Here is a 23,865-nt window from a genome sequence, read left to right as displayed (position 1 = left end):
GAGATACAAAAATTGGATCACTATTATATGCAGACGATATTGTGCTGTTAAATAGTAGCATGCAAGATCTTCAAAAGAATCCCTTAAGAACTTAGAAAAAAAGTCATACAAAATCTTTTGTCTGAGATACTGCTTGGTACTAAAATGCACTGCTTTATTCTGTTTAGTACAGTTACAATATTCAGTTTACTGTGTTAAGAATTTAACATCAAGTTAACTCTACATGCTTCTTTTTGATTCTCAAATTTAAATTTTACTTGGCTGGACAAAAATTCAAAACAACCGTGGTTATACTGCCATGGAAGCATTTTTTTTGGGTCTTGAAGAACCATTCTACAAGAGTGGAATAACTATTGCAGCATCACTGGAACAATATGTGCAGCTCTGAGGAAACTATACTGAAAAATGTGGTGTGAGCCCATTACTTCATAGTGAGGCTACAAAATTTTCAGCAATCCTCCCCCTTGCTCACAGAAAACATGGCCATTGTTACAAGCCAATCTTTGACTCGGCATTTCTGCATTAGCTGATCACTGTATGAAATCACTGTGTTCAATAAATGCTTGACTAGGGTCCGGTTGTATATAAGCTGAAAAAGAAAAACGAAGGATATGGAACTCTTCACTTTTCCTATTATTTTACTGATAAGCACTATTAATGATAATACTAATAATAAGAATACATACCACATAATTTGTCTTGATAATTTTCCAAAACTCTCATTAAAGTAATACAAGACTCTTCAATGGCATGAAACAGCTATATGACAACAAACAGAAAAACAGAATTAACAGTGTTTTAAATTTCAAACTTTGTTTTGTCATGGTTATCCCAATTAACCATAACAAAATAGTAGTATATTATTTAAACTATACTACTTTTGCTACTATCTGAATTAGTTTCAATCGTAATCAGGAAAAATAGCATTCTGTCTTCATATATTACTAAATTTCAGAGTAGCCTATGAAATGTCGTAACATTATTAAATATTACTAAAATTTCTATCTATAAACAAGCACTTTATTCAAATTAAATGCAATTTAATGTAAAATGAACAATGTAAAACCTTGGATTATCTTCTGATTTGGGCACTGAAGGGCACATTATTATCTAAGTATATACTTCAGAGAAGGGAAAAATAATGTACAGTAATACCCCGACTTACGCGAACTCGGAGTTACGCGGTTCTTGATTTTTTCGTTTGGCAACGCTGCCGCCCACTATCTTCAAGGTCGTTTTTCATATGTTATCGATATACGGTGCAACGGCGGAGAATGAGAGCGAAAGATGAACAAAATTCAACTTTGTTGCTTTTATGTTTTTTATATCAGTGAAGGGGAAACACATTTCACCATAATAACGTAAAAACCAACACAATTCCAGCTATCGGTATAATCGCAAATGCAATTAGATCGAGTTTACTACCAGTTTATAACAGATTTCACTAGCAGAAACGCAACTGGATTTTTATTGTTTTATGGTAGTAACCCCTAGAAATGTGAGGTGTTAATAGTGTATCTCTGCCTTTATGGTGTTGTTTATTCAGTTGCTACATGCGCGCAGCTTTGTTTATCGTATCAAGCGTGCCTCCTCGTTTTGAAATTGTGCTTTATTCCCTAAAAATGAGTAAAATACTTAATTAAAAGGTGTGAAAAGGAAGCGTCCTGGTGAAGACACTGCAGATTCAGAGAGAAAAAGAAAAGCAATTATCGATAAACAGAGGCGGACTGGGTCAAAAATTCTTACCCGGGAAAATTTATAGTGGCCATATACTATGGTTTATGGCCAAAATCACACTGGCCCACCGAGGTTTCCCCGGTAAGGCTTATGGCCAGTCCGCCTCTGTCGATAGAGAAAAAATATAAAATTGTGAAACGCTTTGAGCGAAATGAAAGACTATGTGATATTGCACGTGCTACAGGCCTAAATGAAGCAACGGCGAAAAGCACATGACAATTGCAAACTTGAGAGGTTGAAAACTGAAAAGGGCTCAATTGTAAAGGGCTTAAAAATTTTAGAAAACATAGACTCCAACGAAGAACGCGTTATAGCTACAAAGCAAGGAATAAAAAAATTATTAGCTTGCTACGAAGAAATTCTGCGTGAAAAAAAGAACGCGCTGTGTCGTCAGACGAATTTGTTAGATTTTATGAAGCCATCGACATCGAAATAACTTTTTAACGTAAGTCATTTTTTTTTTAATACATATTTTGTATTAAATATGTTGTATAAAGAGCTGCAATTTTATTAAATATTTATGTATAAATATGTATAAAGAACTGCAATTTTATTAAATATTTTTCTTCTAAACTAGTGTTTTTGTTAGTCCTTGGTCCCAATTAAGCAAAATTTATATGTATTTATATGCAAAGTTTTACCCCGACTTACGCGAATTCGACTTACGCGATTTTCGTCGGACCCACCTATCGCGTAACTTCGGGGTATTACTGTACTCCATTTGAAATTGCAAAAACCGTAATCATAGTTATAAATGCCAGAAAAGGCACACATTGAAAATTCAGAGTAAAAATACAAATAACAATTTTTAACAATAATAAAATAATTCAGATGAGAAACCTGGAGGGTTAACCACTAATTCTCTATCTCTTCATCAGTGGCAAAAAAAAAAAAAAAAAAAATTAAATAAATAAATTATATAAAATAAACAAACAACAGGATTTACAATGTGTCCGTGTTGCTTCCTAAGAACGAAATGGCTCACATGCTCCCTAAACCCTTTGTTTCTAGAGAGAAGAGATCCATATGGGATCTGCTCAGATGTTAGCCCACCTGTATGGTGGGCTAACACCTCTCAGCTACTGCCATCTTGGCAGATGACATCATGCTTTGTCTTCCAAACTGACCAATCTTCTCCCATAACATCAGATGCCTCACAGCAACAACAGTTTTAATACCTCACCAAACTGCACCTGTGAGTTTATCAGAACAAACTGCACAGCAGTAATTCAGGCCGTAATCAACATCTCTTCCAGGCCAATATAAGTAATTCACAAAAGCTTGATGTCATCTCACAGTGGAAAATGCCATGGGGAAAGTAGGTGCAGGCTGAGCATTTGAATAGCATTAGCATTAGTAGAAGCATATGATGCAAGAAAGCAAGCTTATGCAGCATCAGCCAAAAAAAAAAAAAAACCCTTCCACTTCACCCCTCCGTTCTTGCGAAATACCTGTCCAGCTGAGCCTTAAATTTATTTAGGCTATCAACTTCCACAACAAGGGATGGAAGTCTGTTCCACCAACAAACTACCGGCTGGCTAATGGGGCACCTCCATAGCCAGGTGGGAAGGAGCAGCAGTGCGTAGCACACGCTTCTTGATTAGACCGGGGTTTGAGCCCGTCACCACCAAATACGGAAAGGTCAGGGAATGACCATCGCATATCCCAGAGCAATATGGCCTTAGTTGCTAATACTCCTAAAAACCAAATAACAAACAAACAACTGGCTAATGGCAAATTTCTGCACATCTATCCTACATCTGTCTTTCCTCAATTTGAATTTATGCCCTCCTAGGTGATTATTCTGAACAAGAGGCAGTATCCCATCAGCATTGGGCATGCTGAAACCATTCAAGGCTTTGTACACCTCTTTCAGATCACCTCGCCGGTGCCTAGTCTCCAGACACTGTAATTTGCAAAACTTAAGCCTTTCTATGTAAGAGCAACCCTTCGTTCTGTTCACTAACCTTGTTGCCCTTCTCTGTACTCGTTCCAGCAGCTCTACATCCTTCTTCAAATGAGGCCTCCAGACCTGTATACAGTACTCAAGGTGCGGCCTGACCATTGCCTTATAAAAGGGAATAATCACCTCCCTATCCTGCTAGAAAAATTCCTGTAGCGTTCCAGCAGCTCTACATCCTTCTTCAAATGAGGCCTCCAGACCTGTATACAGTACTCAAGGTGCGGCCTGACCATTGCCTTATAAAAGGGAATAATCACCTCCCTATCCTGCTAGAAAAATTCCTGTATATCATTGATAAGACACCATGAGCTACTCTTGCAGCCCGTCTGCACTGCTCAGAGAACTTCATATCTGCCTGCACAATTACCCCCAGGTCCTTTTCATTCTCTACCACTGTCAGTGTAGTACCACAGAGTTGATACGTTGCTCTGGGGTTGCTGTTTCCCATATGTAGTACTTTACATTTGTCAATGTTAAACTTCATTTGCCACCTCTCAGCCCATCTGCTCAACCTTTCCAGATCCTGTTGCAAAAGCATAGCGTCAGTAGCGTCCCTAACAACCCTGCCAACCTTTGTATCGTCTGCAAACTTGGACATTGAGCTTGATATACCATCATCAATATTATTTATAAATACAGAAAACAACAATGGACCCAACACTGAACCCTGAGGGACTCCACTAATAACATTAGACCACGATGAGCAGTGTCCATTAATTACCACTCTCTTGTCTTCTGCCACTCAACCATCCCTTTATCCATAGCAACAATTTGCCACCAATGCCACACTGCTCCAATTTGTGCAGCAGTCTCAAAGTACCAAAAGCCTTTCTAAGATCCAAATATATAATATCAAAGTTATTCCCTGCACCCAATTCTTTTGTGACTACATCACAGTATCCAATCAAATTGGTCAGGCAAGACCTTCCCTTAACAAAACCATGCTGTGTCTGAGCTATAACTGAATTCTTGTCAAGATGATCCTGCAGTGCTTCTTTAACCAGTGCTTCCATTAATTTTCCCGGAACAGAAGTTAAACTCACAGGTCTATAATTACTTGTGTCAGCTTTTGATCCTCCTTTGTGAATTGGGGTTACATTTGCACATCTCCAGGGGAGGAACCTGTGGGTACCTCCCCTGAGTCCAAGGAAGAGCTCTAATAATTATGGCTAATGGATTGCTTACTTCCTTTGCTGCCTGCTTTAATATAACTGGATAGATCCCATCCACCCCAGGTGCCTTTCTTGTATTTATCTTCAACAATTTCTCCTCCACTTTACTTTCAATTATTACAAGATCATCTAGCTCACAGCCAGTGTTTACTTCATCTATGGCATTCCCCTTCCTGAATAACTCCTCATGTGTGAATGTAGATGCAAAATATTGATTTAGTTTGTTAGCTGCCTGAGCAGGATCATGAACAGTTGAACCATCGATATCAAGTGGACCAATCTGATTCATCCCCTTCCTTCTAGAGTTTACATAAGTAAAGAACTCCTTGCTGTTTTTCTTTGCATCCCTTGCCAAAGATTTCTCGTAATCTGCCTTCGCCTGCCTAACCTCCTTTGTAACTTGGTTACAGATCAACTTATATCTATCATAGGCTTCTGTGTCACATGTTAATTTATATGTATCCCATGCATTTTTCTTCTCTGCCATATGTCTCATTAGTTCATCTGACATCCATTTAGGCCTGAACCTTGAACAATATTTCTTAGTTGGTATGTAAAGCCTAGTAGCTTCCAAGATAAGTTCTTTGAAAGCTTCCCATTTTGAGTTTGCTGTTGGTAACATCATCAGATGGTCCCACTGTATAGAATTTAAATACTGTCTCAGACCATCGTAGTCGCCATTACGAAAGCAATAACCCTTCCCTTTACCCCTGATGGTAGTTACCTCCTTGAGTAAATCCCACTTCAGCACACTGTGATCACTGCCACCTAGTGGTTCCTGTATCTGCAGATTCTTAATGCATGAAGAATCACTACTGATAATCAAATCAAGAGTATTGCTCCCTCTAGTTGCCTCCTGAACATGCTGATTTAGAAAACAATCATCCAAAAAATCCACAAAAGCCTTGCTAGTGTGTGAGTGACCAAACCACAAATTCCAGTCAATATCTGGGAAATTAAAATCCCCCATTATAAGACACTCTGATTTACTGGCCCACTCTATTTCCCTGTACAGTTTCTTATCATACTCATCAGAGTCATTAGGCCTATAGCACACTCCTACTCTCAATTTTGATCTCCCAATGCTTATGTCACACCAAACTGACTCGACACTGCACTGTCCAGCGATGTCGACTGGCTTCACTTCCTTGGATTTTATGTGTTTCTTAACTAATAGCATAACCCCTTTCTATCCTGTCTATCCTTTCTGTAAACGTTGTACTCCCCAAATTCCAGTTCTGCATTACTTATATCTGTGTGACACCACGTCTCTGATATTCCAACAATATCCGCCTTTGATGCTTTGAGCAATACCTCAAATTCATCAAATTTATTTACCAAACTCCTAGCATTGGTGTACATGCAAGTATACATGCTCCTGTTCTTTTTCTTAGCTACCCTAATACAACCCATGTGTTTACTTGTACCACAATGACTCCTAGCAGTCTCTGAAATATCCTGCATCTTATTTTCCAAGCTGCTGCTCATTCCAATAGAAGAAGTGCAAGAATTACTTTCACCTCTGCCAGTGGCTACTGTTAATCTATTAGTCCTTGGATCCCCCCCCCCAATCTAGCAGTTTTCCGACCCACCTCGATACTGCCTGGATAGCATCAGCAAACATTGTTGCACCCTTTCTATTTAAGTGTATCCCATCCCTGTAGAAGCAGTCTCTTCTGTTAACAATAAGGGAACATACTAATGATAAATAGCTGGGAAATGTTGTGGGTGTTCAACAGGAGGAGAATTTAGGTTGGAATTAACATTATTATTTTATTTCATTTATTTATTTATTGATTTTTTGCCACTGATAAAAAGATAGAGGATTAGTGGTTAACCCTCCAGGTTTCTCATCTGAATTATTTTATTATTGTTAAAAATTGTTATTTGTATTTTTACTCTAAATTTTCAATGTGTGCCTTTTCTGACATTTATAATTATGATTACAATTACTGCAATTTCAAATGGTTTTCATTATTTTTCCCTTCTCTGAAGTATACCTAGATAATAATGTGCCCTTCAGTGCCCAAATCAGAAGATAATTCAGGATTTTACATTGTTAATTTTACATTAAATTTGAATAAAGTGCTTGTTTATATATAGAAATTTTAGTACAGTTATTTAAGGATTTTATGGCACATTGTTGGAATGGGGAATTTTAATTTTTTCATTTAAGTCTGCCAGTATGTTCATGCATGCTGACTCACTTAAATGGCTCACACCCATGCTTTCACATAGATGCAACTAGATCTCATCTGCTTAGTGACATAACACAAACATCAGTTTGTTATATATAAAACTACAGACCCCCTCCCACTGCAGGTCAACAAACAAAATAAAAAAAATAATAAATTTAATCAGAGAGCAATTTTCCCACCTTGTGGTGGGAAAGGGGCATCACACCCCATCACATGGAGGTAAGTCACTCCTAGCCAAATTCTCAATCAGTTAAATTATGCTTAAATCAATACACATATACCTGCTAGGCAATCATAAACAGATCACACCATGATGAGTACAGAACTATCAAGTCCTAACAAGTGTCTACACCACAGGGCCAGAAACCCCCCCCCAAGCAAACAAAACGGGACTATCAATCCACATGCCATGATCTTAACTGCCTGACCAATGCCCTCCCAGGTACTGTGTGTTGGCATCAAACCCCAATTGGCTGTTTTGTTTAATCGCTCCCAGGTCGACCGCTGGGTCACCCAACCCCAAGAATGCTGCGAAATGAAGACTTCTACTCATAATCCATTCTTTGTCTAACTGAATCAAGTGCATGGTCGAAATCAGTACATACATCAGGTCTATCAACTACATTATGCTCTGACGAAAGCTTCCATCTCTAGCAGTTTGCATATCTGGGAGGATCCCTAAGTTTACTAAGTTTTTGACATTCCTTTAAAGAATGACCTCTGCCTCCATTGCCCATTGAAGACGTCACTCTTCCAATGATGTGTCCATGCAGCAGTAGGAACAAGGAGGTCCACACCCTATGAGAGGACCAGTTCATATATACTCTTGCCCTGGTCATCATAATCTTCCTTACTTCATCCAGGTTAAGAAACTAGCAGTAATCTCCCATCATAGCAATACCCCTAGCAACCTTAGTACCACAGTTCCCTCTAATTTTTTTTTTTTTTTTCAGTGAATGAATATTGCTTTGCAGGCTTACCTTATGCTGTTGTGTGGCAGGTCACCATGAAAAAATAAATAATTATTGATTATAATCATTAATTATAATTACATGTGATTTTTACATGTGAATTAAAAAAACAATTTAAGAATGGATAATCATAACTACAGTACAGTCTTGATTAACCGAGGTTCCGCATCATCTGAGGCGAATTGTCAAAAAGTTGTATATACTTTGTCATCAAAGACAAGAGTACATAGTTCATCAATACAGAGCTGAAACTTACACCAGTTGACTATTGAGCCATGCTGGTCTTTCACATTTGTTGATTTCGTGATTTTTACTCTCTAATTTTAAATATTTAATAATAAAAAAAAAAAATTTTAAGATTTAATAAAAATGAAATAAAAATTATTAAAAATTTTATACTCTAATTTTTTTATTTGTCATGTTTCATCTATGTTATTAGGATTAGTGTAAGCACTATGAGTGAGAAATTGAAGCATATTGTTGTGTCTTTAGATATGAAGTTGAATGCAATCAAACGCTTGGATCAAGGAGAAACAATAAAAAAAAGGGGCTAGTGACTTGGGCGTTGGTGAAGTAACTGTAGGAGACTGGAAGAGAAAGTCAGCGGAAATTTAAAAATGGTATTCACAAAGTGCATCTGTATCTGATAGTGAAAATTTGAATAGAAAAACAATGAAGAAAAGAGAATTTGAACAAACTTCTGAAGCTGTTTTTTTGTGGTTCACACAGATGAGGGACAAAGGAAGCTCGATTTTTGGAACAATTTTACAGGCTAAGGCCTTAAAATTTCATAAGCATTTTAATGAAGGGGAAGAACAGTTTACCACAAGTATTAGTTGGTTGGATTGTTGGAAAAAAGGTTTGGAGTTAGAAATCTGAACATCACTGGGGAAAAATTATCAGCCAATATGAAAGAAATAGCAAAATGCTCCCATCCAAAACACTTGCAGCTAGAAAAGAAAAATCAGCTTCTGGTTATAAATGAAGTAAGGATAAAATGACAGTACTGGCAGGTTCAAATTCATCAGGGGGCATAAACTTAAACTAACTCTCATTGGAAGGTCAAAGAACTAAACCCCAGAAAACAAAGAACCCCCAAGCTTTAAAAAATGCAAAATGTTTGCCTGTTAACTATGCAAATAAAAAAAATGCACGGATGAATTTAAGTTTATTTAAAATATGGTTTCATGAAGAATTTGTCCCAGCACAAAAAAATATTTGAACGAAAAGACACTTCCCCATAAAGCACTTTTAATTTCAGACAATGCTCCATCCCATCCAGATGAAAATGAACTAGTTTTTGGTGACATTAGAACTCTGTTTTTGCCACCTAATGTGACCTCTCTTCTTTAACCTATAGATCAGGGTGTTTTGGAAACTTTGAAATGCAACTATAGGCGATGTCTCTTAAAACAACTGCTTCAAAATCTTGAAGCAGATGAAAGTTGTTGAGAATCTTAATAAAATAAACATCAAGGAAGTTATTTATATTTACTGGTTGGCAGAAGCATGAAACAATGTTAAAACATCTACTCTTATTAAATCCTGGAAAAATATTTTATGCTCCCAAAATGAAGCCAATGAGAATGAGATGGCAAATGAAGATGAAAGAGGTGAGAAAACCTTTTTAGAACTAGCTAATAATCTTCCTGTTTCGTACACAGAATATTAAAGAGTGGATGAATTCTGATTAGCAGGAAATAACTGATGACATAATCATAAAGCTTTTTGATGAACAAAAAGATGAAAGTGAGGATGAAGATGAAGAGTGCATAGAAACTACAAAAAAATTACACGTGGAAGGTCTAAATGCTACTGAGTCAGCTTTACATTATGCTGTACAGCAAGAGGATAATCACGCCTGCCAATGTTTTGTTACTTAGGCACCTACAAAATATAGCAGCTAAAAAGTGAGGGGTTTCTATGAAACAGAAACTCATTAAGGAATTTTTTATATGATATTAAGGTGTAGTGCTAATGACTGTAAGTGTACATTTTTCTTATCTATGACTTCTAAATTTTATACATTATTTTTTTTAAATTTTGTAATAAAACAGTTATAAATAAAATTAAAAGTGTTTTATTGTATAATGTAAAAGTCATTATGTTCAATAAGTAGGTCTAACCTGAAAACAGATTGTATATCATCACGTGGCGAAGGTAAAGAAAGCCTGCATGAGAACGACGAGAAACGTCGGATAACTTCCGTGGAAAATTAGTTTGCCGATACAGCACTCTAGAGCTGCTCACTTGGTAAACAGACAGTAGGTGTTATCGGTCTGGAGCAAAGTCCAGAACGATATACTGATTGACAGGTAGGCGTGGCAAATGACATGCTGATTGGTGCGCAAACACAACACATTATTTTTTTATTATTTAGTTTTTAGGAACATTAGCAACTAAGGCCATATTGCTCCGGGAATATGCGGTGGTCATTCCCTGACCTTTCCACATCCTCCGTATTTGGTGGTGACAGGCTCGAACCTCGGTCTAATCAAGAAGCGTATGCTACGCACTGCCGCTCCTTCCCACCTGGCTACGGAGGCGCCTACACAACACATGATAACATCGGTTTAGTATCACTGTAGCAACACTAATGGTAACTTGTCCTAATTGCACATGCCCTAACATTTACTGTAATGGTGAAAAAAGGTCAGGTTACCCCGACTTGAATCCCATGGGAGCTTGAACACCTCCCGAAGTGGAGGGGGTAACCTAACCTTTTTTCTTTAGAATCAGTCATATTTAGAAATACATTCATAAAAAAAAAAAAATTTTTTATGACTGTATTTTTATTTTCTTGTTCAATAATATGCCCTAATGGTGAAAAAAGGTCAGGTTACCTCCACTTGAATCCCATGGGAGTCTGAACCTCTCCCGAAATGGAGGGGATAACCTAACCTTTTTTCTTTAGAATTATGAGCGGACTAGCACAAATTGTTTATTAATAAAATATTAATTTTTTATTACTGTAGTTTTATTTTTAAAAGACACTCATGCGGATAAACACGTATCATAACATTAGCACCTTAATAGCTATTCAGTATATATACAAAGGGTACTAGGAAAGTTTTGCAATATGACGCAACAATGAATCACAGGAAGCTGCTTGTTGCTGCATGTTGAGACATGTTCATACGTGCATAGTAGCCGCCGCGCCAAGTCGATGGGCTCAGTTATTCATTAGTAGTGAGGGTGTAAAGTGCTTGCGATGGCATCGTGGTCACGAAATGAGATAAGGACAGTTTTGCAGTATAATTTCGTGCGTGGTTTAACCATAGACCAGTGCTTAGAAGAAATGACTCTTGCACTAGATGATGATTGTCCACATCGTACAACGATATTCAAGTGGTATAGAGAATTCCAAAGGGGAAATTTCACTCTGGAGGATTCTGAGAGGCCGGGAAGGCCACGAACGTCAGTTACGGAGGAAAACGTTACTGCTGTGAGGAAAATGCTTGACGAAAACAGGCGAGTGACCTACCAACAGATAGAGGATACTTTGGGCCTAAATGCACCAGCAATTCGTTCAATTCTGCAAGATCATTTGCACGTGAAGAAACTTTGTTCTCTCTGGGTGCCGCATCAACTGACTGAAGAGCAGATGACACGACGTGTGACTTGGTGCCGGGAGATGTTAAAAAAGTTTGATAAGGGACAATCTCGGTATGTGAACAACATTGTGACAGGTGACGAGACTTGGCTGTACTATTACGATCTGCCGACCAAGGCTCAAAACAAAGTTTGGGTCTTTGATGATGACGACACACCCGTAATTGTCAGAAAATCCCGATCTGTAAAGAAGAAAATGATAGCTGTATTTTTCAAATCGAGTGGAATTGTGGAACGTGTCGTTTTGGACACGCAGAAGACAGTCACAGCTAAGTGGTATACTGAACAATGCCTGCCTAAAGTCATTGGATCTATGAAGAACCTGAGGCCAAAGTCAAGAATGGACAACTGGTACCTCCATCACGATAATGCTGCAGCTCACCGCGCCAAAGCCTGCACCGAATATTTGACCACGACATGACTGAAACTTCTGGAGCACCCTCCCTACAGGCCAGACCTTGCTCCCTGCGACTTTGCACTGTTCCCGCATGTGAAAATGAAGCTAAAAGGGAGGCGGTTTTCCAGTGATGAGTACCTTCAACGGGCTTGGGACAACGAGTGTGCTTTACTCCCTAGTGAAACTTGGCAGAACTGGTTTAAAGATTGGTTTTGGAGGATGGAGAGGTGTATTGAATGTAGAGGAAATTACTTTGAAAAAATTAAATAAACAAAGCTGTATTGCAAAACTTTCCTAGTACCTTTTGTATATATATATATATATATATACAAAGAATCTTTCTTTCTTTTTCTATTATTTCCCAATCTAAAGTTTAAGTTTAGGTCGCGAAATACAAGGAAACCTTTTCTTTTATTTCCTAACCTACCATTTAAGCTCAGGTTATGAAATAAAACGAAAAACAAAGAAACCTTTTCCTTTTTTCGTAACCAAACCTAAATCAGTAATGAAGTAAAAGCACTCATCAGCTCCAAAAATCTGCTTTTAATAATGAGAAAAAAAAAAAAAAAAACACAATGAAAAACATAAAAATGAACAAAACGAAACTTTCTCAGAAAAAAAATTCATGAGTACAAATCATACAGTTGGACCTGAATAGCTATTTGCAATTTGAGTAACAATATTGTGAAAAGTATCTTCATAATTTTTCCCATAAATTTGATGCCACATATATTCATTAATGTGACCCATCAACATATGTTTACAGCTGCCATTTACTCCTTTATTTAATAATAATTTACCAAACCTTCCGTGTTAACCGAATTTTTGATTATCTGAGGTGCCCTCAGTCCACATTACCTCAGATAATAGGGATTCTACTAGATAATAGGGATTCTACTAGATAATAGGGATTCTATGTATTTCATTAAAAAGATTTTACAAATATAAAATTTGCTTTATGAAAACCATTCTTGATAGTTTTAACAAATTTTATGAACTACAGAGTGAACATTCACAAAATAATCTTTATATGCCTGTCTTACATCCTTTATCAAAATTAAAACAATATGATCTCTTATTGGTGAGGGTTAGGAGGTTCATTTCTCCTGAAAAATAATTTTTTTGAATTGTTTGTATTGTGGTTCTTCCTAGTCTTGCTGCACACTTGGTTCCTAACAGATTTAAAGCATATTTTTTTATTATTCCAGTAATAGAAATATGCAAACCCTTCATGAGAATCCCTGTCAGGTTGGAACCTGGGTGCGGCCATGTTTGGCTGCATTCCAGAATGTAGTACACACCCAAAAAATTTAGTTGGTAGCATTTCCAAAACCACTACATGGCCACACAGCCCAATACAACACAACCGATTTAACTAATCACCAAGCTACTCATTCAATGTCCTATAGCACTGTTTTAAATATATCAATTTCAAGGAGTTTATTTATTTGAGGTCCAGTGAAACTTCCTTCTTTCAGTTTTGCATCTGTTAAATTGGGAATGCTTCCTTTAGGCAGCATAACCAAATTCCTTCTTTATCTAGAACCTTAATAAAATTGTTCATTAATCCAAACTTTACATGCAAAAGTGGAAGAACCTTTTTTGATTCAACCATTGGAAGCATATTTTACATTTCTTCTCCCTCTTTTCCTACTGCTGCACAATATAATGTAAACATATTATATTGAGTAGAAAACTGCTGCACTAATCTCTCGAAAACATTAAAATCAACAATATTCGGTGAAAACTGCCTGTAAGACCAGTTGAGCAATCAAATTACCTTATGATCACCACAGACATTCCAAGCAATCAAGGTCGTGGACATATTTCTACGTTTCTTTCAAGCCAAGCATGAAATAGAGGAACTGACAGGAAGGCATTTCTATTTGTTGTTTGTTTTAATTTGTTGGATGATCACTTACATTTACTTATATTGTGCAGCAAAAATGCTTTTACATACTTTTGGGGCATTCAATAAATATACAACATTCATTAGAATTGTGTTCAATACCCTTTGAATTCACAAGTAAACAGTAGCCGGTAATAACCTTTACAAAAGCACATTTTCCATAAAGAAAAATTCTGAAAACACTTTGCAGTAAAATTGCACTATCATTTTTGATATACTGTAATTTTAGTTCCTGCTTTAAATAACCTCTACTGTTGTAACCAAAAACCAAATAGTCCTGCTTGCTCTTTAGATAATTTTAAATATTCATCACTGATTCCTCTATCCGATGAACTGGGGGAGATCTGGTATTGGAGGGTCTTCATTGTATGGAATGGGCCTTAGCGCAGATGACACATTAGGATATTTGATGATGTGCTTGCTTTTTCTGGATATCCCTGATATTTTTATCATGCAGAAATGGCAATCAATGTGGTGGCACGATTGTAGCCAGGCCCATATAAACAGCAAAAGGCATACTTTTAATTTTACCAGTTAGTCACATCATCATGTTTGTTGTACAGGTAACACGGCATGTGGAGCTAAAGTGCCATCCTAACTACTATCTTGAAACCAAAGTACAGGAATACCTCACATAGTGCAGTTTCGAACAGCGCGGGTTTCGCTATAATGCGGTTTACAAATTGAAAAAAAAAATTAACTGCGTTACGCGCCAATACATTTGATATGTATGTATGTATTATAATGCCAGCACATAGGCCAATGCGTTATGGATTCAAGGCCACGCTGACTGTTGTCACAACTCCCATTATATATGGACTCTGCTCGTATTTATAGATTAGTAAACACTCTAGATTCCGAGTGGTGAGGTCGTTGATTGTGCATTAAGCTGTACAAATATTTTTCGTTGTGTATTTTTATGAAAGGTTATTTTTTAAAAACGTTACACCTTTATACGCAAATATGAGTGGAAAGAAGAAATGTAATGGCGCTGAGTGTTCTTCTAGATCCAAACATCGAATGAGGTATGAAAGTAAGGCAGGCATTGCAAAATGACATTCGATGTTATAAAGAGATGTATGTAGATAAAAATAAGAAAAGAACTGTGCAAACTAAGCCGATCAGTAATTTTTCAAAATAAAAATACAGTATATACTTCACTTATATTCTTTTGGTATGTACATACTGCAATAAAAATCATTTGTACTGTACTTAACTAGTATTTTTCATATTTATCATTTTAATTTCTTTTTTTGCAAGAACTTCGTGTGCATCAATTTATGATAAACAAACACCTATATATTTTTGCAACTTGACCCATATAATCAAATTGTCGGAACGCATTACATTAAAATACATACTAATAATACCTCGATCAGCGTGGTATTTTTTTGGCATGAATTAACCGCGCTATGCGAGGTATTCCTGTACAAAGAATATGCACATTCAATAATATTGTCTTCCTTTAAGTTTTTGTTGTAAACCATCCACTTCCTTTGCTTCTTTTTTAAAAATTTTAACAATACAATGCTAAAACTGAGAAGAAACAAACAATATGCAATGAATGCGTAAACTGTATACACTTACAACTGTCTTTCTATTAGTGGAAGAGAGAGAGAGGTGGGGACTGAACAACAAGGTTAAACATATCAACCCTCCCCAACATTAATGCCACCTATAAGCACATGCAAATATTATTTGCAGGTAATAACAACAGGTCAATGTCATATCTACTTCCCCAAATTGTAGTAAGATATATGTATTATGGGTAACCACAAAAACCTGTATATGTATAAACTGTGGCATGATGTGAAATTTTAAAAATTGTTTTCAAAATCTACACATGAAAATTGACTGCAAATGGATGATATATCAGTGGAGGTGAAAATCATGTTGGTCATTGTCATATAAAAACAAGCATGTGATCAAAGAGGAAACTAATTTTTAAGTAATATAAACAAATATCTGTTAAGGTTCACTCCACAAGATTTTAAGAACGGATGACAATGAAAGATGACTGACCATACTCTCAACATTAAGTAATTCTGACCCAACGTTTCTGTTCTTTCCAGTACCTCTTTATGATTAAGAATAGGATTTAATTTGAGAATATAATTAGCAAGTACAGAGCAACTTTTGAGAAAAAGTTCAGTTAAGAATGTGAATAGTAAATTTCTCTCACTGTGGTTTGCAAAGAGGATTAATTTGTTGGATGATTTGAATTTTGTAAGCATCAAGTTTCGATATCCAGTGAACCAACCTGTCCAGTGTCGCATGCAGTATTTGCAGCTGCAGACTTGGTGGATAGATTCTGTAGAACTTCAGGTAAATATTTCCTGAATTTCTGAAACTTCATCAGCAGATACATTAGACCTACCTGGTGCAGCACACTGCCAGTTTCTTGAAACTGTTTCAGCCATTGCCTCACTGATTGTTCTTAGGTGGATCTTTCTGAAATTTCTGTTGTAAACATCTCTTTACAGTCACTGGAGATAACAGTAATGATGGTGTGCTACTTCAAGATCTAGAAAAATTAGGCAGATGGAGTGAGAAATGGCAACTGGCATTTAACATTGACAAATACAATTTACTGTATATGGGTAGTAGTGATCCCAGATTAACACACCAACTGTCATTATTACCATTAACACCAATGTGTTAACACCAATGGATTAACACCAATGGTCAGCCCACACCTTGAGTATTGCATACATGCCTGAATTCGTCATTTAAGAAAGGATGTAGAGTTGCTGGAGCAGGTTACAGAGAAGGGCAACAAGATTGGTGAGTGGAACAAACAAAGGGATGCATTAACCAAGAAAAGATTCGGTTCTGCAAACTGCAGTGTCTGGTGACTAGGCCCATATGAGGCAAACTGTTTGAGGTGTTTAAGGTTCTGAATGGATTGAGTAAGCTCAATGCTGATGGGATTTTTCCTCTTGCTCAGATTACACAAATGTGGAGGGCATAAATTCAGGTTCAGGCAGGATGGCTGCCAAACGTGCAGGTTTGTATTTAGGCAACATACAGTTGATTTTTGGAACAAACTTCCGTCTGATGCAGTGTCAGTCAATAGCCTGAATAAATTCAAGAAAAAACTAGACAAACTGTTGGATGGTGATATATGATAGGTGAAATGAAATGAGAAAGTGTTTTTTTTTGGCTGATGCTGTCTGTATAAGCTTACTTTCTTGTTTCATTTGTCATTTCTGATACTAAAACTCAGTATCAGTAGCGGAAGAAAGTTAGGCAAACTAAGACAGATTACAAGATGTTTCTGGCAAAGAATTACAAAAAAAAAAAAAAAAAAAAAAGCAGCAGAGACTTTACTTATGTAAACATAAGGAAGGGACTGAATCAGATTGGTCCATAGGACCAATATGATGAATGGGTTACTTTTCAAGATTCTGCTAGGTTGATGAAAATTAATAGGCATTTTCATCTACATTCACACATTAGGAATTTTTTAGGGATGGAGATTTCAGAAGTGAGCCAAATTCTAGTAGGGAGCTGAATGATTTTATAACTGAGAGGAAAGTGGAGTAGAAATAGTTGAAGCTAAATGGAAAAAAGGCACCTGGGGAGGATGGGATATATCCAGTTATATTAAAGGAGGCAGCAAAAGAAGTGACCTCTAGCCATGATTATGAGAGTAACCCTAGATTCAGGAGAGGTTCCTATGGACTGAAGAAATTCAAATGTAATTTCTTCATTTGAAGAAACTGGGTTTTTTTCGTCCAGCAAAACAGGCAAATTGGCCAGAGAACACACACAATTTTTGCAGATGATACAAAGGTTGGCAATGACAGTAATGACAGTACGCTGCTGCAACAGGATTAGAAAAGCTGGGCAAATGAGCTGAGCAGTAGCAACTGAAGTTTAACACTAACAAATGTCAAGTACTACATATGGGTAGCAGTAATACCAAAGTAATGTACCAACTGTGCGGTACCACATTCAGGTGAGAATGAAAAAGACCTGTGGGTAATTGTGCAGTCAGATATGAAGTTTTCAGAGTAGTGCAGACAGGCTGCTAGAGCAGGTCATGAGGTCTTGTCAATGATATACAGGAACTTTGCTAGCAAGGATAAGGAGGTGATTGTCCCCTTACGAGTAGTGCATACAGGTCTGGAGGCCTCATTTTAGGAAGAATGTAGAGCTGCTGGAACGAGTACAGAGAAAGGCAACAAGATTGGCGTGTGGAACAAACGGTTGCTGTTACCAAGAAAAGCTTAAGTTCTGCAAATTGCAGGACTGGATACTAGGCACCTGCGTGGCTATCTAATTGAGGTGTATAAGGCCTTGAACAGTTTGAGTAAGCTAAATGCTGATGGGATTCTTCCTCTTGCTCAGATTACTCACCTGAGGGAATATAAATTCAAATTGAAGAAAGACATGGTTTTTTTTTTTTTTTTTTGGCTGATGCTATATAACAGGAGTGGCCAACAAGTCAATCGCGGCTTTAATTTCGGTTGATCACAACGAATTTTAAATATATATAAAAAATAGATTGGTCAAAATCTAAATATTACTATTATGCGATCCACTGCATACACTTATTACAAATCCGTTAAACCACGTGACTACTCTTTTTGTCGCGCAGCCGCTAGGCTTGTCTAATGAAAATTCATGCATTACGTGGTGGAGAGCATAGTGTATGTGTTGAATTCTTATTTAGCTTACTTAATATTAATAACTGGACAGTACTTAGATGTTAATTTAATACCCTTTGATTTAAAATAAATACTACGAAAAAGAGCAAAACGTATCATTTTCATGAAGAGTGGGAACTAGAATACTTTTTTGTAATGATAAAAGAAAAATTCTGTTGTTTGATTTGCAATGCTTCCATCACTATAAAAAAAAAGGAAATTTAGAAAGGCACTTCAACGCACTGATTAGTAGTATTTTTGCATATAAATATCAATTTTTGGCAATGGCTAAAGATCTCAAAGGGAAAAAAAATCCTACCATTTTGCAAATATGCAAGATCATTTGCAAAAATATCCTGTTTTTGAATTTAATAGTGAGAATTATGTTTCCAAAATTGAGAAAGTTGTGGATGATTTTGAAACCAGATTCAGTGATTTTAAAACAATTGAAGACATTGTTCAATATATTTCTTATCCATCGACTTTGATACGAAACAAATTGCAGAAAAATCGCTGCGATTTTTCACATGGAGAAAATATTAATTGAAAATGAAATTATTACATTTAAAGACATTAAATTTAAATTTATTAAATTTAAAGACAACGTTTTTCAATGTTTCGATTAACTTTTTTTAACCTTGTGCAATGAAATTCTTGAAATGGTAGATCGTGGCACATTTTGAAGAAAAAAAGTAGATCGCATCACAAATTAAGTTGCCCACCACTGCTATATAAGCTTACTTTCTTGCATCATATGACTCTTTACCAAAGGGGAAGTCACTGGGAGATTCTTTCCTGAAGTAACCCCAGGTCCTCCAACCCCCCCCCCCCATGTCTCTAGTTTCTATGCAATTTTCCTGCTTACAGGACATGGTTTCCTTAATATAAAACCAGAATACAAAGATATGACCAATAAACTGTGAAGTAAACATCTACTTTTCTCTGATGAAAAACACTATATAGCCTTCTGTGACTTTGCTCAAATAGTCTTTGAGCCAAGGAGAATCAGCCAAGTTATGATCATCCAGACTATGACCCTCCCCTCCACTCAGACAATGACTAATACTCAGACCTTGACAATTTCCAATACAGACAAACCTAATAAGACCGGTCTATCAGAATGCGTTTCCCACCCAGATAGAATATCCACAATAGCAATTGTATATATGTTAAATGTAACATGTATGTTCAAGTGAATCAGTAAGCATTATGTGTATGATGAGTAGAAGTTTTTGGGTACATGAGTGTATGTTTTCACTCATTATGTTCCACTGAACTTGGCTGTGGGCATGGAATTCGATGGGAGTTAAGTTTTCAGGTTAAATTTCAAATTCTCGATAAGTAAACTTTTGAGATTACCAATTTCTTATAGAAAACATGCTTCCTTATCGAGCAGCACCGTTTACGGAGAACCCCAGTTTTCAATACAATACTGAAAGGACAACAATGAATGGCTCATTTCCATAATTCACTGGGTCAACATGTAAAATGTTATGAAAACGAAAAATTACTGAACAGAAGACATTTGATTTTACACATGACAAACCAACTAACAGAAGGTATTTAATTTTACACATGGCAAACCAACTAACAGAAGGCATTTAATTTTACATATTACATATGACAAACCAGAACCATCTTCCAGCATCTACAGTAAGTTTTGCTTAGGATATGTATGAAAAAAAAAAAAAATTTAATAATATATAAATAATAGTTACTGAATTTCTATTTGTCTGATTTTAATTAAATTAGGGATGGCTTGACAAATCTTTATAAAAGGGCCAGATAAAAAATTTCATGAAATCCATCCACTGGTAATCACATTGTTTTATGTGGACAGGCAGACAGACTTAATGAAGACTGAACAGGGGCTTTAGACATTTAAGAACGCACCTAAAAATGAAAAATATATATTTTTAATATTAATAAAGAATTTCTGCTTTCAGAATATCTAACACTTAATTAGTGATATGCAATTGAACAGAAAAGAACAATTTTGCTAAGAACAATTCAGTAAAATAAAATTGAATACACAATCTCATTTTGAAATATACTCATTTGAAAATACATTTGAATACAAATATACTTAAAAAATGATTTAATTTACACTAGCCAATGAATTTAAACATTTTTTCGATAACATGAACGAAATCAACTGATTTTTACTAAATCACATGTGCTGAAAACGAAAATGACAGTAGAAAATTTGCAGGATGTCATGTTTACATTTTATGGCTTAGTGCTCCTTTCTTTTCCAAAAATTGTGAATTTTTACTTATCTGAATGTACATGACTACTTTTCTTGTAAATTAATTGCTTGAAATAGAAATGACTACCAGTAAACATTCCAAATGGATAAAAAATGACATATTTAAAATTTATAAACACCTATTTGGATTTAAGTAAGCAGTTAATCCACAAAAGTGAAGGAAAAAATAGGAAATTGTAATACTTACAGTTATTTTTCCTCTTATGAGTAGAATGGTCCTCCCTTATCAGAAAGCAGCAATAGTTGGCCATCATTACAGGATCTCATCATCCTTGCACCATAGTGTGGATACCTCGTTGGAATTGTTCCCCCTGATTATCACTGACAGATCCCAAGTTGTCCAGAAAGAAGTCCAAGTGCAAATGTAGGATGTGTATCTTCAGCGACATTTGGTACACTAACTTTTGATAGTTATGACGTTGTTGTTGTTATTTGGTTTTTAGGAGCATTAGCAACTAAGGCCATTTTGCTCTGGGATATGCGGTGGTCATTCCCTGACCTTTCGGCATCCTCCGTATTTGGTGGTCACGGGCTCGAACCCCGGTCTAATCAAGAAGCGTGTGCTACGCACTGCTGCTCCTTCCCACCTGGCTACGGAGGCGCCATAATAGTTATGCAACAATTCTATCAACTCTTTAGTTCTCTACTTTTTTATTCCCTAAAAATCCACTAACAACAGCTCTGAAGGATTTCCACGCAGCTAATTCAATGGTTTGAAGTTTAGCTTCAAAGATGTCATTCTTTAAAAGTCATCTAATTTGTGAGCTTACGAATATACCCTCCTTCAACTTTGCATCACTGATTTTGGGAAACTAGCTTTTTAAGTACCTGAAACCTTCACTATTTTTGTCCAGATCTTTTACAAAGTTTTTCACGAGACCCAACTTATTGTGAAAGGCAGGAGAAGCACCATTTCATGTTTCACTAAAGGCATGCATTTGATGTTGAGCTTCCCGGGAACGAATTCTTCTCTGATGGGCCATTCCTTCACAATATAATGATGTTCTACTGCTCGACACTCCCATAAACACAGGAAACAACAATACTTAGTAAAACCACTCTGTAGTCCAAGCAACAAAGCAATTACTTTTAAATCACCACAGATTTTCCAACAATATTTCTTATAGTTTAAGGCATTTAATAGCAATGACATGCTATCATAGGTTTCTTTCATAGCCTCTGAATGGGCCACTGGGATTGACAGTTTGATATTACCATTGTGTAGCAAAGCTGCTTTTAAACTGAGTTTAGAAGAATCGATGAATAATCTCAATTCTTCAGTTGTGTTCAAACCCTAGTTCATCCATCAATCTGTTTACATCTTTGCAGACCTTCCATTTGATAATAACCCGCAAACTTTTCATTTCGGTTTCTAAACACAGAAATCCTTGTGACTTTTGCCAGCAAATCCCACTGTTCCTAATAGCTCAGCCTGTTGCTTTGTGAGATTTAAATCCCTAACCAAATCATTAAGTTCACTTTTCTCAATTAAGTGTTGGTTTGTCATTTTCAGGATTGTAACTAGGATCAGCACACGTTGAGGGCTCACATCTGGTGAGTATGGGCTTGGCAAACCCAGGGTCCTGAGCTGGATATCATCATTCTTCTCTTTCTTGGTGATGCCTCTCTCTCTCTCTCTCTCTCTCTCTCTCTCTCTCTCTCTCACACACACACACACACACACACACACACACACACACACACACACACACACACACACACACACGGGGGGGGGGGGGGTAACTCAAGAATTTATTTTTTTTGGCTGGTGCAGCATAAGCCTCAGGCTTCCTTGTACCATGTGGCTAATAATAATAATAATAATGTAGGTATGGGCTCTAATGACTCTTGCTCTTCTTTAATGACTCTTACTCTTCTTCCAGAATAGTGATTTCTTCACAACTAGGTGGAGGAATAGGAAGTTCCGTGTGTGTGTGGCACTGATCTTGTTGTGGACAGAAGGTTGGGGTATTTTATTTTAAATCTATTTTTCCTTGAAACCCCCTTAGTATTTGTGAGGCAGAAATAACAATCTTTGAGGTGACTTGCTGGTTCTCGCCAGATCATCAGAACAGCAAAAGGCATTTTAGAATTGTTCCCCTTTCATCCATTCAGTCAGATTTACACAGCACATTATACAGCACATATGCAGTGCCCACCCACATGACAACCAAAATAAAAATAATGAGCTTGTTTCACCTTGTCTGTGATTGATCGACGTGCGACTTCACTGTAAATTATCCACAAATATGGCGAAAACTGTTTGGCGAATTAACGCATGTACGGGGGTTTCGCTCCATTTCACAAGACCAAAATGATACTTTTAAACACTACAACTTACCACTAGACCTTACAAATTGAAACTAATGCCAAAAATGTACATTCAAGGGCTAAAGACAGCTTGTAAACAAGTTGTCTTTCACTGGGGCACCTGGCCGTTGGAAATATAGTAGGGTTCAAATGTGCTACTGCATAATAAGGATTATAGCAATATAACTCAGAGTGCCAACTCCTCAGAGCCATAAAACTAAAAAGGGGTATCAGTATACCATTAAACAACACGTCACTTTTGTTACAATAAATTTGATCGAGAGTGGAATGTTGGACAATTTCGTTGATTTTGAAACTATTTTACGTTTTTTTAAAACTGTTTTTGCATTTTTCTAAAAAAATGTGATGTGATAGAAACATTTTACTGTCATATTTGTAATCAGCATATACAAATTAACAAAAAATGATTACTTTCACCCATGTTAGAAAAACCTTGTTGACCAGTGTAATTAAATGGCATAAAAAATTACCTCTAATTTGGAATCAAGTTCTGCATCACTTGCAACAATACAGTCATCATCTTTCTTTCCCAGTTTTCTTAGCACTGCCTGCTTGGTGGCCCAATACTGCTGCTGCATTTTTGATATTGCAGATGAATCTGCTCGCTCTACACATCTATCATAATGACTACCATAATATCCCTTGGACCTGGAA

General features: G+C 36.6%; 1 protein-coding gene across 3 annotated transcripts in view; it reads right to left on the bottom strand.

The window, feature by feature from the left end:
* Positions 1-23,865, bottom strand: part of ICA69 (islet cell autoantigen 1-like protein) — a 206,569-nt gene that overhangs the window by 119,416 nt on the left and 63,288 nt on the right. For 2 of the 3 annotated variants that reach the window (XM_090372977.1, XM_090372975.1), the window contains exons 3-4: positions 23,682-23,865; positions 687-759 (exon numbers count right to left, since the gene is read on the bottom strand). In XM_090372977.1, the coding sequence (XP_090229103.1) occupies positions 687-759; positions 23,682-23,865 (257 nt within the window). The remainder of the gene's footprint in view (positions 1-686; positions 760-23,681) is intronic. The other variant, XM_090372976.1, reaches the window with a different exon arrangement.

Source organism: Mastigoproctus giganteus, chromosome 4, assembly GCF_048544385.1.
Source record: "Mastigoproctus giganteus isolate SK-2022 chromosome 4, ASM4854438v1, whole genome shotgun sequence".
In the NCBI taxonomy this organism is placed as follows: domain Eukaryota; kingdom Metazoa; phylum Arthropoda; class Arachnida; order Uropygi; family Thelyphonidae; genus Mastigoproctus; species Mastigoproctus giganteus.
This window is presented reverse-complemented; position numbering and strand designations above follow the sequence as displayed.